Genomic DNA, 16,840 nt, shown 5'->3' with positions numbered 1-16,840 from the left:
AATAGAATTAAATAAGCCATCAAAAATTACAAAAGTTACAAAACAAAATTTAAACCTAGTTAAAAGTTTTTTTTAGTTGATTACTTTTTGTTCACAGAATTAACTGTAAAACATTGGATTTTTTTTGAATTTAAATAAAGAAAAATAATTTTTAGAATTAAGGTTTAGTTCCCTAAAGATTATTCCAAGTCAAATGCTATTTCATGGTATTCTACTACGAAACAAGTAGTTTAAAAAGTTAAAAGTTAAATTTTTAACTTTACAACTAACTTGCTTACAATATATCTTAGCATTGAAGTTAGTAAATTTACTGCATTAACTGAAGCTGTTGATGAAACCACTTTTCATGTGAGATAATCAACCAGTCGGTCAAACTTCCTTTAACTAGATCAGAAATAATGTTTTAATATTCATTTCATTATGTGTAAAATAAACTGTTAATTCTTTTATAATTTTTTAATCTCTGGTATAGATATTTTAAAAAAGCCTATTTATAAAGTATTTTAAGTATTTTGTGCGGCTTAAATAAGTTGCTTAGTATTAACTTCTAAATTTCCGAAATTTGTTATATGAGATATTATTAAAATTTCAGGTTTAAGTTAAGATTTCAGGTGGGTAACGTACGGCTCAAATCCAGTCGCAGATCCAGAATTTCGACCCGCTAAGTAAATTGAAAACTACTTGTGCAAAACAAATAAAATTTAGTTTTTTGATATTTAATATTTTGATATACGCTTTCATTTCGTTTTCAGTTCACAAAAGTATTTCCTAGATCACAATAATACTAAATCATTTTATTACAATTTTGCTCGAGTTTTTTTAATTTTTTTTATTTGTAATTTTTCTAAATCATGCAGCCCGCAATTACATTTTCAAACGAGTTGAAAATAGAAAATATTTTTTAGTAAATATGAATTGCTGACTACAAAAGTTGTCCACCACTGACCTAAAAGTTTCAAAACAGATCATATTTAAACAGGATTGATTACAGATTACTCAAGGCTTTTTAAATAATTAAGTATTTTAATACACTTTACTGGGCTTCTAAGAAAATAACTGTAAATTATTTTCTCAAGCCCTGTAAACTACTTTGAACACAAAAGTGCGTGCATAAGAAGTACAAGACTCAATTACATTTCGAACACAACTTTTTTAGCTCAAAAGTTTGTACTCAAAAGAAAAACTACTTTGTAAAATCGTGGGGGGCGATTTTTTTTTCAAGTTACTGAAAAGAGGGCGATTTGGTGAATGAGTTTGGGAAACCCTGGCCTAGATTGTCAAATTTCATGTTTTTCTAGGGTTTCAGGTTTTGTGGCAACTCTGATATATATAACATACAAGCAAAAAATTAGAACTTGTATCCAAATAACATCTCAATTTTTACATCATAAAACAACCTCTCAAAAGTTTATATTAAAGGAATTAATTGTGCTATCCAATTCAACTTTTTATCTAATACCACACCTAGGTTTTCAATATTTTCACTCTGCTAAATCAAAAAACTGTTTATCTTAACACCAAAAACACTTTTTTTGCAGTTTTTTTAAACATCAAACATTTTGTCTTTACCTGAGATCATATAAGATACTAGTGTATACTAAAAATTCAATTAGACCCTGAAAGAAGATTAATTGCAAAGACAATTTTTTAGAAAATAACATTAGCAAAATGCAGTTTTTAGTGATGACAAGTTTTCTTATTGAGAGCATGTTGATATCAAATTTCCTGACTTTTTTTCAAAAACTCCTTTTTTATCCCGACTTTTTTTTTTCCTGACTTTGTGGCACCCCTGATTTATTTATCTTTAAATTTCATGTATTAAATTCAACTTTGTTTGAAAGTGAAAGTAGAGCATAGATAAAAACTTTTAAATTAAGACCAACTTTAAAGACTTGGTAATTCCTTCCATGGGTCTTACAGTTAAACAATAAACTAAATTTTTAGAAACAATGACATTAAAAAGTCAAAACTAAAAAGATTTTTCAAATATATGACGTTTAAAATTTAAGGACACCCCATGCTTTTATAAACTTCTGAGGACAAAACACAAATTCTAATGAATAAAAATGTTACTTTAAAGTTTCTGTACGTCTTTATATGAAATTTTGTATATATTTTGCTGATGGCCTATATAATTACACTTAAATCTAAAAAAATAAGTTGGTGTAATTAATATTTATTATGTTAACTGAAAAAGTTAAAATTGTAGAAATCTGCAGATTTGTTTAAAATTTTAATCATAAATCTTATTTTTTTAACCCTTAACCTGACTCAGAGGTTGGCAGACTTTAATAAATAATTGTACAATTTTCCTGAAAATTTTTTCTTAGGGCCTCACTTATTTTAGGCCCATTTTGGTGGAAGTGATTTGATTGTTGATTTATTTTTACAGCATCAAGCAATACTTGCATGGAGATTTAAACTTAAGTAATTTCGCACAGTTTTATTTGCTCTTATCTTCAAGCTTTTTGCTACAAGCTAGCCAAAATATTGGGTGGCTGAAAAACTTGAAAATAGTGCAAAACTTTGAATATTTGCTGATTAATTATATTTTTTAAAATAAGATTTTTAATTTTTTTAGTATGATTTGTTGAACGACAAAAAAAAACGCTCAAAATATTTGGTCCTAGGAACTCGTCCACGAAGAACCTTTCGGTTATCGAGTCGCACACCACGGATACTTTATAATACGTTAATACCTTTCGTATCTTTAACCTAACCAGGTCCTAGGACTAAATATTTAAGTGTGTTTTTTGTCGTTCAATTACCCACCTTACCAAAACATTTTAAAACAACTGTAAAATAAAGTTAAAAGTAACATGAAAAAACAATTTTTATTGCTGAACCAGCAAATATGCGAATGGTTTGTAGGTTTATGCAAACTGTCTTTAAGTTTTGCAAACTATCCCAAAAAATCTAGTGTAAATTTGAAAATTTATAACTTGCAGGCAGAGATGTTAAATCGCAGAGCACAAAATCCCCGCAGTAGAATAAAAAAATAAAATCCCCGGCAATAGAATTAAAATTTCTTATGAAAGAAAAAGCTGTATTTTACAAGTTGAGAACATAAAAGTTTCATATATTCAATTACACCAACATATTTAAAACCATATTGTTTTTATAAATATGAATGCCTTAAATGTAAGTTTATGTTTTTTATTTTCATAAGGTTAATTTTAGTCACTTTATTGTTAATTTAATCATAACTACCTTTTAACCTTATAGTTGTAGGTAATGTTTGGTTAGAAAAACTAAAGAAAAGTATCTTCCACTTATTTAAATGGTTAATAAACTAAAAACATTGTAGCTTTGGAACTAATTGATGTTAAGTTAATTTATTATTTGATTTTTTTTTCCAAAAATTAGATGAAATAGACAAATTTTTTTTTCTTATATCCTACTGTTATCAAATTATTTGAATTTTTAAACTTGAAAATAAAGTTTGATTATTATAATTTTTTAAGATTCATTATAAATTATTTTATTAAGACATAGATTTCACTTAAAAGTAATTTGAATATAATTTATTATTTTTGTTTACAAATTTGAAACTACTATTTGCTAAGTAGAAATCTATTTAAAATTTTTAAATTTTAATGTGGCAAATTTATTGAGTCTTTTTTTATTATAATTAGGTAATTTATCTAAAAAAAAATTATACCTGAAAGTTTTAGTGTACAACTCAAGGTTTTTACAACTAGTTTTGTAAATTAAGCAGAGTTGAAACAAGGTCAGGAAAAGTCAGAAAACTCAGGAAAAGCAGAAAAAAAGACAAATAACAAGAATAGTAAGGTTTTTTTTTAACAGTCAGGAAGTTTAACTAAATATTAAAAAATACCAGATTTTGTCAGTTTAAATTTACTGAATTCCTTATATTCAAAAACAAGTCTTTGAATGGTAAAGAATTAATTAAAATTCTTTAAAGTGTGATTAAAATTGAAAAAATTTCCAAGAATTTTACAAAATTACTTAATTATCAATGCCTTCATCTTGTAAAATTAAATGAATATCCTTTATAAAACTGCAAAATGTTTCTATTAAAATTTTGTTAAACTACCCTACTTGAACAGACAGTTTTTGTAGGCAGTATGATAATCTGTAGCATTTTTTAGTAAAACAATGATAATACACAAGAGTTTATCTAGCATACTTTAGAATTGAATTGTTTTTTGTTTAAGTAAATAAATAATTTCATTATAATTAAACACTAGGTTTAGTGTTTTGGGTATTAAGTTTATGTTTATAATTTACCTCATTACAATTTTTTCAAAATTGTTTAAATTTTTTAAATAAATTATAAAAGAGGTGAATTTCATGGTTAAGTTTAATTATTTATAGTTTATTGTAGAATAGTTGTTTTTAAATATTTTTTACATAAATAAGGGTAAAATATTTACTACTAATTTTATAATTATTGATAAGATGAAATATAAAATTGAAAGCTTTATTAATTCCTTTTATTAATATAATTTAATATTTTTATTAACAAACTTGAAACTACTATTTGCTTAGATGAATTCTATTTTAATTTTTTGATATGGCAAATTCATTGAGTCTTTTTTTATTATAATTAGGTAATTTATTAAAAAAAAAAATATATTTGAAAGTTTTAGTATACAACTCAAGGTTCCACAACTAGTTTTGTAAATTAAGCAGACTTGCAACAAGGTCAGGAAAAGTCAGAAAACTCAGGAAAAGCAAAAATAAAAACAAGTAACAGGAATAGTAAAGTAAATCTTTTTTTGAAAACAGTCAGGAAATTTGACTAAATTAAAAAAAAATACCAGATTTTGTCAGTTTAAATTTACTAAATTCCTTATATTTAAAAACAAGTCTTTGAATGGTAAAAGGTTAATTAAAATTCTTTAAAGTGTGATTAAAATTGAAAAAATTTCCAAGAATTTTACAACATTACTTAATTATCAATGCCTTCATCTTGTAAAATTAAATGAATATCCTTTATAAAACTGCTAAATGTTTCTATTAAAATATTCTAAAACTACCCTACTTGAACAAGCAGTTTTTGTATGCAGTTTGATAATCTGTAGCATTTCTTAGTAAAACACTGATAATACACATAAGTTTATCTAGCATATTTTAAAATTTAAATGTTTTTTTTAGGTGAATGAATTATTTCATTTTAATTTAACACTAGGTTTAGTGTTTTAGGTAATAAGTTTATGTGTATAATTTACCTGTTTATAATTTTTTCAAAATTGTTTATATTTAAAAAAAAAAATATAAAACAGGTGAATTTCATAGTTAAGTTTAATTATTTGTAGTATGTTGTAGAATAGCTTTCTTTTAATATTTTTACATAAATAAGGGTAAAATATTCACCTCAATATGTTACATGCAATGTTTAATCTTTTCTCTAATAAATAGAACTGTTCTAGATTTTAAAATGTAGTTTAAAAATAAATTAATTTAAATTAAAAAATAATAATTTGCCAAGGTTTATGTTGCACTAATAACAAGGATGAAAAATAGTTTCACCATTATATTGAAAATTTTATTCATAAAAATAATATATATTATTAAATTTTAACTACATTTAAAAATCTAAAAACAATTTTTCATTAACAATAAACTTGTTTTTAAAGCCTGGCGTTGGTTTAATTGTTCTATTTTTATAGATTGAATTTAACCAAAATTATTATGGCCCATTAAAAATTGTTGTTAATGAGAAATAAAAGAAAAAAAAAATTGATTTTTAAGATCATAGGAGGATGAATATATTTTTTAACATTTTGATATTAATTTGTTTTTTTTATTAAGTATAACCATATCATTAATATTTCAAAAAACTTTTCCTGAAAATTTTTAAAATTTAAAAACTTTTATAAATATATTAAGATGTTGAAACATTTAAACTTGTGGTACCTTGAAGAAATTATGTATTTTTTTTAAACACATGATACAAAAAATTATAGTCAATAAACAAAAATGTTAATTAAAACTTAAAATCACAGAAAATTTTTTTTTGTACTTTATAAGTTTTTTTTTTTAAAGCATTAAGCTAAAGAACTTTATTTTTGTTATAAAAGAAAGAGCTTATGTATAAAATTAATATGATATACTGTTTTAATTTTACAAACAAAATGTTATAATAATAAAGTACAATGTAAATTAAAAACTTTAAAAGTTAACTTTTTACTAATTTTATTAAAACAAAAGTAAAAAAAAAATAACTAATGAAATTTTAATATAAGGTAAAAAATGTGAAAAAGTTAGCTACAAATTGTTACTTTAGCATTTTAGTTGCTATAGTAAACAGCTGATATTAACAGCTGTAATTAACTGGCATCTTGATTATAACATGACTGCTTGCAGGTTATACCTTTCATAGCTCGCATCATGTTTGCTCTACATAAGCTGCAGTTTTCGACCTAAAATCTAGTTTTAATTTTTAAATTTAGTTTAGTTGGCCAAATTTACATGCTCGCGAACCGTAGTTTTACTTGTTGTGGGCCGAATTCCACATAATGTTTTAATCTTCAGTAGTCCAGACTCCAGACTCCGATAATTTTGATTTTGAAGACTAGATACGACCTGCGAGCCGTACGTTGCCATTACAATTTCAGACAATCAACATGAATTTAAAATGAAATAATTTATCAATACTTTATTGTATTCGAAACTAAAACCAAATATAAAAACATTTCTTGCCTTTTTAGTTCTGAAAATTTCAAAACTTAAACTTATTTTGACTTCAATAAAATTAAGTATGAGCTTATATTACTTTTTGGTTTATACACGTTGTGTTTAGTTTGTTTTTTTAATCTAAAAAAATATCAAGATAAGAAGTCATGAAATGCTGAATTTATTGTGATTTGCGTCAGTGATAAATATAGAAAATTAGTGATGTGATCCTTATTTCTGTAATCACAATTTGTATATGTTACTTTTTGTGATCATTTATAAATTGTGCTCTGCTGGTGATAATTTAAAGAATCCCCTAAAACGAATACAGTTTACTATAAGTTTGTAAAATGTCTTAGAAAAAAGAAGAAAATGTATCAATTTACATATTATATTGATACTATCATTAATTATGTACAAATTGTTTTTTCTTCAAATTAAATTACATTAAAATTATTGTTTTTATTAAATAATCTATAGTAAAAAAATATGAACATTTAGATGTTTTAATGATAAAAAATGAAAAATTCTTCAAAAGAAACTGAGGATGAAAGTGAAAGCCTTATGCAGTGGTTGAGATGGCAAGATAATAGAGGTGAAGTTGCAACCTGGGAAGAGCTATCTAAAAGAGATTTTAAAAATGTAGTTTGATAATCAATTTTATAAAGTGAAATATTTGTTGTAATTTATAAACTTTAGTTTAATTTATAATACACTATTTAATTTCAAATAAAGCAATATGAACCATTGCTACATGCTGCTTAGGTAAGTGCTATTAAAACTAGAGATAATAGACAGTAAGAATGCTAACTAAAGCTAACTGAGTGTATTTTGAATTATTTTTTGCAAAAATCAGGCTAGTTTGGATATTTTTCATGTTTCTTAAGCTAGTTTTTATGAGTTTTTTTTTTTTTAATTATGTTTTTATTAAGTCTTTTTGTTAATATATTTTGCTATGTACACATTTAAGCTTAATTAATAGTTTTTTATTAATTTTTGGTTATGAAAAGTTTATAAACCCAGAAAAGTTCATTGTTGCAAGGGGTGGAGTTTAAGACTGATATTTTTTACTAGAAAAAATAATAATATAAATTCATATAAACATAAACCAACTCAGACTAGCTTGATGTAACTCAGGTTTGTTTTTTGTCATTTAAACTGACTACTGACAGGGTTGCCAAAAAACCTGGAATTCCGGGAAAAACCTGGAGTTTGACAATTTAGGCTGAAAAAATCTGGAAAAACTTTGAATTTGTGATTTGAAATAAAAACCTTGAACTATGAACAAAATTCCTTAAAAAAGCTGGATTTCTATTATACAAAAATCACCAAAAAACCTAAAACTTTAATCAAATTTTACATGTTTAGTAGTTAAATTTCAATTTTATTAAAAAAATATATTGTACAAATAATTTTTTTGGTCAACATCAAAATTAAAAACAAAAAACACATTTAAAGCTTTTTGATATCTTTTTAATGTTGTTTTACTATTAAAAGCAGTTTTTTACCTTAAACTTAATTTTGAAATAAAAATAGACTCTAAAATATGTAGTTTTTAAACACTGGAGAAAATTTTCCAAAAAATTTATCAAAAATTATACTGAGTTTTTTGCCTCAAAAAGTAGAAGCTTTTTTTTTAAAAACCGTGCTATATCCTGATATTGTAACACTTTTATTAAAAATTTCTTGAAATTTTTACACTTACTAAAAAGTTATTGTATATCTAATTATATTTTTAAACAGTTTTATAGTTCTAATTAAAAAATAAGTATATATTAAGATTGAAGAAAATTTATATACTACTCATTTATAATACTTTTTTCAAGTACTAAGTAAAAATAAATAAAAAGTAAGTTTTTATTAGTTTTTGTAATATGGTACTACTTTTTAAAGCATTGATGTTGATGAAAAAAAAAGCTATAATCTACCATGGGAATTGGGTATTAGACAATTTAAACCCCTAAGTTTAATTTTTTGAACAAGCTATGCTCATATTATCTTTGCTTTTTATAAGTACAATCAGGAATAATGCAGAAAACAAAACGAGTTGGTAGCAAATATGGTTTATACCTATAGCTATCAACAGCTCAAAACAATAGTTTTTTAGTTTTTTTAAGATTAAAGAGGATAGCTATTTTTCTTGAAAACTAGAAATTTTAAAGTTTAGGAAAGAAAAAACCTGAAATTTGTGAATTTCATAAAACACCTAAAAATTTCGAACTATAATTATAGAAAGACTAAAAATTTTAATAGTTTTTATGTGGAAAATAATTTAAGTTTTTAATTAATAAAAAAACTATCATTATCAATAAAAACATTATGTACTATATAAATTTGTTTTACTATAAAACACATTTGAGGTAATGATCTACCATATCCACATTTTAGAATTTGTCCACATCCAACTTTTTTTTCAAATTAAGATCTAGCTGGATCTGGATCTGTTTTACATAATGAAATCAGACTAGAATTTAATCTGCATCCAGTTAATTAAAAATTTTCTAAATTCTGTAGATACATTAAACTTCAAAATATTGTTTTATTTGCTTGTTATTTATAGGGTATGAAACTTTTCTAGTTCTTAAGTAAAATTCACCATAATATCAGGGTTACCACTTTACCTGGAAACCTGGAAAAACCTTAAAAAAACCTGGAATTTGACAACTTGGGTAAAAAAACCTGGAAAAACCTGGAATTTGAACAATTTAAACATGTTCAAAAGAAAAATTTCGATTTGACTCAAAAAATCTATCAAACAAAAAAAAAAAAATTGTCATCATCAAATTTTTTTTTATTAAAAAACATATTTAAAGTAGCTTTACAGTAACAATTTTTTATACTATTTAACACAGTTTCTCACCTTTAACTTAACTCTAAACTATAAATAGACCAAAAAGTGTGTACTTTTAAAAACTTGGAAGAAATTTAGAAAACCTGGAAGAATTTTTGAAAAAACAAGTGGCAACCCTGTAATATAGTTGGCCAGATATATTAAAAAATATGTAAACATCATAGAAATTTTATTTTTTATTTAAAATAAGTTTTAGTATCAATCAATTTAATTTTTTAAATATAATTTTGTGCAAGTTATGTTAGTAACTCTCAAAAAAAAATCTTTTAAATGTAAATATTTCTTACAGCTGCAAATTGATCATAGAAAAAATAAAGAGTTGGAAAGGTATCTTCTTATCAGTATTAGAAAAATTAAAAGTGGCAATGACCTCTTACAAAAACTATGTGCTGTTGCTGATTTAAACAAGTTTGTAATATATGTGTATTTTGAATTGTTTTATTTAAAACTGTTGACCTCTTTTAAAATAATTAAGATTAAAAACAAGTTTTAGTAGTTTTTTAAAATTTTGATACAGTACTCTTTTGTTTTTCATGTTTCAAAAAAAAAAAAAATTTTGAGCATAAACTCAAACAAAGTGATATTTTTATAAATGAGTATCAATTGATAATAAGCTGTTTCAATTTATGGAAAATAATTAAATTTAATTTTTTATAAATAAAATAAATATTTTGAAAATCATTTCTTAAAATTTTTCAAAAACTAAACTACTTAAATAACTAAATAATTTACAGGTTAGAATATAAAATAGAGCAGTTGAATGACCCTAGTGATACAATATTTGAAGTTTTAATTGTTGAAGACAAATTTAAAGTTCAAATTATGTTTAGAAATTTAGATGCAGTATCACAACTTCCAGAAATAAAGAATGTATTAATACATCACATGGACGTAAAAGTTGTTTCGCCTAAGTTGTTGAATCTCATACAGTTAGTTGATTGCTATTCAAACTTAATAGAATTCATATTCTCATAAAACTAAACAAAATTAGTATTTTTATTCTATCAATATGCCAATATTAAAGACCGTCTTAATTATTATTTTTTAAACTTTTATTACTTTAAATGATTGTTTTCATGAAACACTTTTTAATATAATCAATTCTAGGTCAGCAGACTTTATAAGCTTTTCTGAGAAAATATCTGATTTCAACAATGTTTATCCTAAAAGCATGGATATTAATAGTAAAAAAAACTTGCTACTGGCTTTACAGTCTATGTATATGGATATTCAGCGTGCAGCTAATATTAACAAGTAAGACAAAATATTTTAGACTCATGTTTTATATTAGACTAAATTATTTTTTCTACAGGGTTGCCACAAAACCTTGAATTAAAAAAAAAATTTACAATTTATTTAAGTTGTAAAATTTTGAATTGACATGAAGTATCTATCATATAGATAAAAATTTTTTGTTGTCATCAAATGATTTTATTATTAAAAAATACCTTTAAAGTTGCCATACAGTATCTTTTTAATATAATTATGCTTCTTACCACAGTTTTTTAACTTAAACTTGACTTTGAACTAAGATTCAGAAATTCAGAGAATATGGAAGAAATTTCTCAAAAACAAGTGGTAACCCTGTTTCTAGTTTTATATCAAATGCTTAAAAATGTATTAAAGATACTAACCATTAATATATAACTATGTTTAAAACTGTTTTCTAAAATAGAGTTGTCTAAATTATGTTACAACAATATATTGTCAGGGAATCACAACTTGAAAAACAGTTAAGATGCAGCAATGTTGATCTTGCACAACGTGGACTATTTGGTCTTCCTAGTTTGGGTGAAGTTTCTAAGCCATTAAAAATTATTTATTTTATAACTCCAAACGAGCTATATAACAAAAGAACCAAAAAATTAGATGATGATTACAACCCAGGTTGGTTATAAATGTTTTGATTTTTAGTTTTTTAACTGTACATGTTTGTAAGAATTAATGTACAAACTTTAATTAAAGGCAAAAATTAACTATTTTTGTTCTTGTATTTCTTATGATGCAATTTGTGTAAAGTTGTGGAACTTTTTTGTTTTACTTTCCAGTTTTAAAAGCTTTAAATCTTTTTTTGTGTAGGCAATTAATTTTCTGTATTAATACTGTTCATATATTTTAATCAAAAAATGTTCTTTACAACAACTAAGATTAATAAATGTGCTAAATTAACTTTCTATGATTTAAACAATACTAAGTTAACTGAACAAATGTGTATTATTTAGTGGATGTATTAAATGTTTTAGTGTTAATTTTACATAGAAAGAGTTATTTCAAATGGTTTATATTTGTTTAATTTTTTTTGAAACAGTGTCTACAAATTAAATTAAACTACATCCTGACTCTACGCTAAAAGTATAAAATTTTTAGATTATATTAGATTTTCAATTAAAGACTTGAGTGTAGAGTAATATTCTTATTTAGTATAATAGTATAATATTTTTGCAATTTACCAATATTAAAAGTCTAGGTAATTTTTGAAAAAAAGCCATCAGTAACTGAGATTTTCATAGGTTCCTGATAAAAAGTGCAAGCCAAAAAGGCAATAAAAAATTAACAAGATTATATTTCCTACATTTTAAAAATAAATAATTTTTAAATTTTCTCTGTCTTATGTTTATAAAGTTGAAAATAAATGTTAGAAGAAATTTAAAAACTTTAACCTAAAACTTAGTTATTTTTTATAAACAAAAAATAAAGACATTTTTTAATCTTTGAGTCATAAATTTTTTATTTTCAGGTTTTTGAAATTTTTTTCTAACAAATTTTTCTAAATATTGTAAGAAACATTTCTTAAATTTTATGCTTCTAGCGCAAAAATATAAACTTAAGATAGATTTTAGTAATTACAACAAATAATTGTAACTATTGATCAAAAATGTGTTTAAGCTCATTGCTAACAAACTCAAAAGTATGGTATAAATCCGTTTTTATTCTTTAACTATATATTCAAGAATATTTTTGATTCCAAGGAACAGTTTTGATCTTTGCTCAGGTACATACTTAGCTTATATTTGTTTTTGGCAGTGAGCCTATATAAGTTATTTGGAGCTTACTCATGTCTAAAAACATAATTTCATAACATTATTTAACATGAACAATTTTTACTCATTCACAGAAGAGAGAGATTTGGGAATGCAGTGTGAAGTGGGTGTCACTTCTTGCGAAAGAAGTTTCAGGCTGCAAATGATTCCACTGATTGGTCATAACAGACCTAAAGATTCATCCGGGTACGGTTTATTTATAGAATTTTAAAATTTAAATACTAAAAAATTTGACACCAAATGATATTTTTTATTGGTTGTTGAAAACAAAAACGAAAAGTAAAAAAAAAGTATGTTTTTAGCTACTTACAAATAAATTAAACTGCTGTAACAAACAAAATCTTTTTAATTTTAAATTAAAGTTTACTTATCTACATATCATATTTATGGTTAAACAAACATATCACGTACTATTTCAATTTTTAGTAATAGTCAGTTATATGTTTGCTCACTGTATAATAAGTGTAAAAAAACCATTCGACTGTAGAGTTATAGAATTTTTGTTAATTTTTAATATTATAAACAAATTATGATTGTTTTTAAGTAAGTTATTAAATGCGTAGCTATTATTTAATGGTAGATGTTATAGTATTTTATTATTGTGATGTCATTAGAAAAAGTTTGTTAAATTAGCTAAAAAACTAATGTTTTATAATCTTTATTTGCATTTACTGTTTTAATTTAAATACTCTTTTATAAATTGTAGTGAGGAATCAAAAAAGTAAGTATGATGCAAAAAAATATTTATGAATTTGTTACATATTTTGCTGTAATATTGTTTTATTTAAAGCTAGAATAACAAATATACATTTTTGTTCAGGCTTGCCAGGTTTTCTGATACTACTCCAACAAACACTGTTTTGGTTAAAGGTAGTTTCTATTTAGAACTAAAACCTGCTGTTCCTATGCTACTTCACAACATTGAAGAACTTTCGAATGTTTTAGGTTATTAGTTTGGTGCATTTTAAAAATATTTGAATATTTTTGTCTTTTTATTTTGTAACTATCCTGATCGTAAATATCGAAGTTGAAATGTTTCAATTTTGGGTTTTCGTTATCTATTGTTATAATTCGTTTGGAAAAGCTTAAAAAAAAATTAAGTAAGTAGTTTAGTTTTTAATAATTTAAAAAAATAAAAGTATTTTATAATAATTTCAAAAAAAAATTGTTTAGGTATGGACATCATTTTCGTTATATAGCTTTAATGTACCATACAAGTTTATATCACCAAAGTTTTTAAAATTATTAAAAATAATTACATACATAGCTTTTAATATAGTTAATTTATGATGAAAAAGCAACAAAAAAAAAACTCAGCTTTATTGCCTTTTTTTTAAACAATGTTAAAATATATAAATAGTTTTTTTAATTTTTCTAACTTATAAGACTTGTAAACATTAAACTAAAAAAAATGTTTCATATATCATTAAAAAATATATTTTATAGTGAATAGTATAATAATAAATCCGTGCTTAGAATTGACTTTAAATAACAAATGGTAAAGCTTTATGTTTATAGCTTTTTATACATGATGTGATTTTTGATATTTTTGAAACTAAACTGTTATAAGCAAGAGTCTTAGGTAAGCTTTTAGTCAAGTATTATAATTAAATAAATTTAAAGGGATCGAAATAGTAAAAGAAGGAAGTAAACCTGAGCCATTTGTCAAGCTTCTAAAATCTAAAACTGACGTTTGTAAGGTAAGATTATACTCCTTTTTATTTGTTTCGTTTTTGATACTTTAAAGTATTATAATATACAGAATTTAAATAAACTAAAGTAAATATTTAGTTTAAGATTTTGTATAGTACTTAGTACTTATAGTAGCTAAAAGAATATTTAACTTGTGACTATGTTACCTTTAAGAAATATTAATTACAAGGTATTTTCTTTTATTAATTTCGAAAATGACTTATCTAAGAAGGCGTAGCTAAATCCATATCTTAAAAAAATAGTATAAACACTTTTAGTCAAAATTATCATTTATATTATTTGATTAATAATTATATACTATAATTGATATAAACTTTACTTTGATCACAATAAGTATGTTTGCTTATGTTGTGTTGGTAGATTAATACGATACCTTGATAAACTACCTGAAATGTTTTTTTTGTTAACTGTCAAAAAAGTTGTATTACAAACATCAGGGCTGCTAAAAAACCTTGAAAAACTTGGAATTTGAGATTTTAGGCAAAAAAACCTATATTTTAGAAAAATTTAGAAAAAATCGTGAGTTTACAAACAAAATCATTAAAAACCTGGAAAAATCTAGACCCTTATAACTTTTACATGTAAAATGATAAAATTTTGATAGTTCACAAAAATCTTTATAGAATAATTTTTTTTGGTATCTTTTAGAATTTTGTTATCAAACAGATTTAAAGTAGTATTACAGTATCTTTTCAATATTTTTATACTGTTTAATAAAGTTTTTACCTTAAATTTAATTTTATACTAAAAAAGTATAATATATCAGCATTTAATTTTATAGTTTTTAAAGCGTGTGAATATATATGGGATTTTTGTAAAAATAAACATTCTTTAAGCTTTCTCAAAACAATTTTCTCAATTTCCAAAAAAACATTGAATATTCATTTCCAATAATTATGTAAAAAAATTTTATTTTCATTGCTTTTGATATAAAATAGACAACATTTCGAAAGTTTTTGGGTATTTGGTAGTAGTTGGTGTGCTACTAAGTTGTGCTATAAACACGTTAGATTTAAGAATTAGATGCTTCTTTTACTTAAGTTCTAAGATACATATTAGTATTTCTTTGATCATTTGTGTTCAACTGTAGTTTTAGTATAGTGTGATGTAGTTATAATTTATCTTTGTGCTTTTTTAGTTCATGTAAATAAAAAAATAGTTTTCATTCAATTTGTATATCAATTTTAAATATCTTCTACTATGCCCGTTGTATTACCTATTATCCATAAGCGCCTCTATATTGAGACATTAGACTTCACGCCAGGTTTAGTATATTGAGCTAAAAGTACAAAAAAAAAGTACTTTCAAAAACCTGAAAAAAAAACTTAAAAAACTTGGAAAAAAATCAAAAAAAGTTTGGCAATCTTGGAATAATAAATACTAAAAATAACCAATTGAATTAAAACAAAGTTTAATTTATCTTTGAAATGTTAGATAGTTTAAAAAAACCGAAGACTTTACATAATCATGTTCTTTCTAGGTTTTGATACCATAAGGGTCTTAAAGCATTTAATGATTTAATATTTTTCTGTTTACTATTAAACTAGTTATGTATATGTATAAGGTCTGATTCTTAAAAAAAAACTTATTATTTATAAAAACAACAATATATAATAACAAAAAATAGTTTTGATTTATTCAAATTTATTATCAGTCATAATGCAAGTTTTTCTAGTAAACACTCCCAGTAAATCAACTTTATTTTTCTAGCTATACTTTCAGTGAAGTTAATATGTTATTATAAAACTTCTTAGCTGTAAAAAAACAATTGTCTGTAAGCTCTATTGTAAAAAATATAACTTGAAAAAAACAACAAACAAGTATAAACAGTACGAGCACGAGGGAGACATCTTGAACTTCAGGTTGAGCATCGACAACCTTCGCGGTTTCTTGGTGGAGAGAATCCTGTTCAACCACCCGAAGCAGCTGGTCGACGTGCTTAGAATCCTGCGAACTCAAGCCTATTTCAACCACCTCATCAAAAAGTGTTGCAAGTCTTCAACGCCTGGTTAGTTTCGTGTGTGGAAATGTTAGTTTGAAACGTTGGTAACAGATAAAAGTTTTTAGTATAAGCAGTTTTGACTTAGTTATATGAAAATAAGTTAAATTTTAGAGTAATAGAATAAATCAATAGAAGAACAAAAAAAACCACTATCTTCAATCAATTTAAATGTAATAGGTTCAAAATATGTTCTAAGTTTTCAAGTAAATTATAAATAAAAATAGCTCGCTTTAGATTTTAGTATTTAAAATTTGTATTTAGGTTAATATTTTTAGCACTCAAAAAGTATTTCGTTTATAATTTGCAATTTATCTGAAGTCAAAAATTATTTTATTTTGAAAATTTTAGTGAATCACCAAAAATTGTATTTATTTTAGGTCAAGTAAGCAGTAAGAGCAAAAAAGAAAATGTAAAAAGTGATAAAGAAGTTTTGTTTGAAGTTGAATGTCCTATGCAAGAAGCCATTAGAAATGTAGTTTTTGTTCATTTCAAATATCCATTATCACAATATTTGGCCGTTGGTTAGTGTAACTGTTCTAAATAATTTTTTTTTTCTATACAGTAACATCTCACAATCTACGCACATTGTGT

The 16,840-nt window shown here is 23.9% G+C and overlaps 1 protein-coding gene across 4 annotated transcripts in view; it reads left to right on the top strand.

Annotated features, from left to right (window-relative positions):
• The first annotated feature begins 7,143 nt into the window (after positions 1–7,143).
• Positions 7,144–16,840, top strand: part of LOC145843901 (uncharacterized) — a 29,752-nt gene continuing 20,055 nt past the window's right edge. For all 4 annotated transcript variants that reach the window (XM_082951169.1, XM_082951170.1, XM_082951171.1 and 1 more), the window contains exons 1-10: positions 7,144–7,284; positions 9,783–9,901; positions 10,228–10,422; positions 10,601–10,747; positions 11,205–11,380; positions 12,609–12,720; positions 13,355–13,479; positions 14,158–14,234; positions 16,078–16,255; positions 16,627–16,770. In XM_082951169.1, the coding sequence (XP_082807295.1) occupies positions 7,162–7,284; positions 9,783–9,901; positions 10,228–10,422; positions 10,601–10,747; positions 11,205–11,380; positions 12,609–12,720; positions 13,355–13,479; positions 14,158–14,234; positions 16,078–16,255; positions 16,627–16,770 (1,396 nt within the window). In that variant the 5' untranslated portion in view covers positions 7,144–7,161. The remainder of the gene's footprint in view (positions 7,285–9,782; positions 9,902–10,227; positions 10,423–10,600; positions 10,748–11,204; positions 11,381–12,608; positions 12,721–13,354; positions 13,480–14,157; positions 14,235–16,077; positions 16,256–16,626; positions 16,771–16,840) is intronic.

The sequence above is a fragment of the Thalia democratica genome, chromosome 9 (assembly GCF_965202585.1).
Source record: "Thalia democratica chromosome 9, ktThaDemo2.hap1.1, whole genome shotgun sequence".
In the NCBI taxonomy this organism is placed as follows: Eukaryota; Metazoa; Chordata; class Thaliacea; order Salpida; family Salpidae; genus Thalia; species Thalia democratica.
This window is presented reverse-complemented; position numbering and strand designations above follow the sequence as displayed.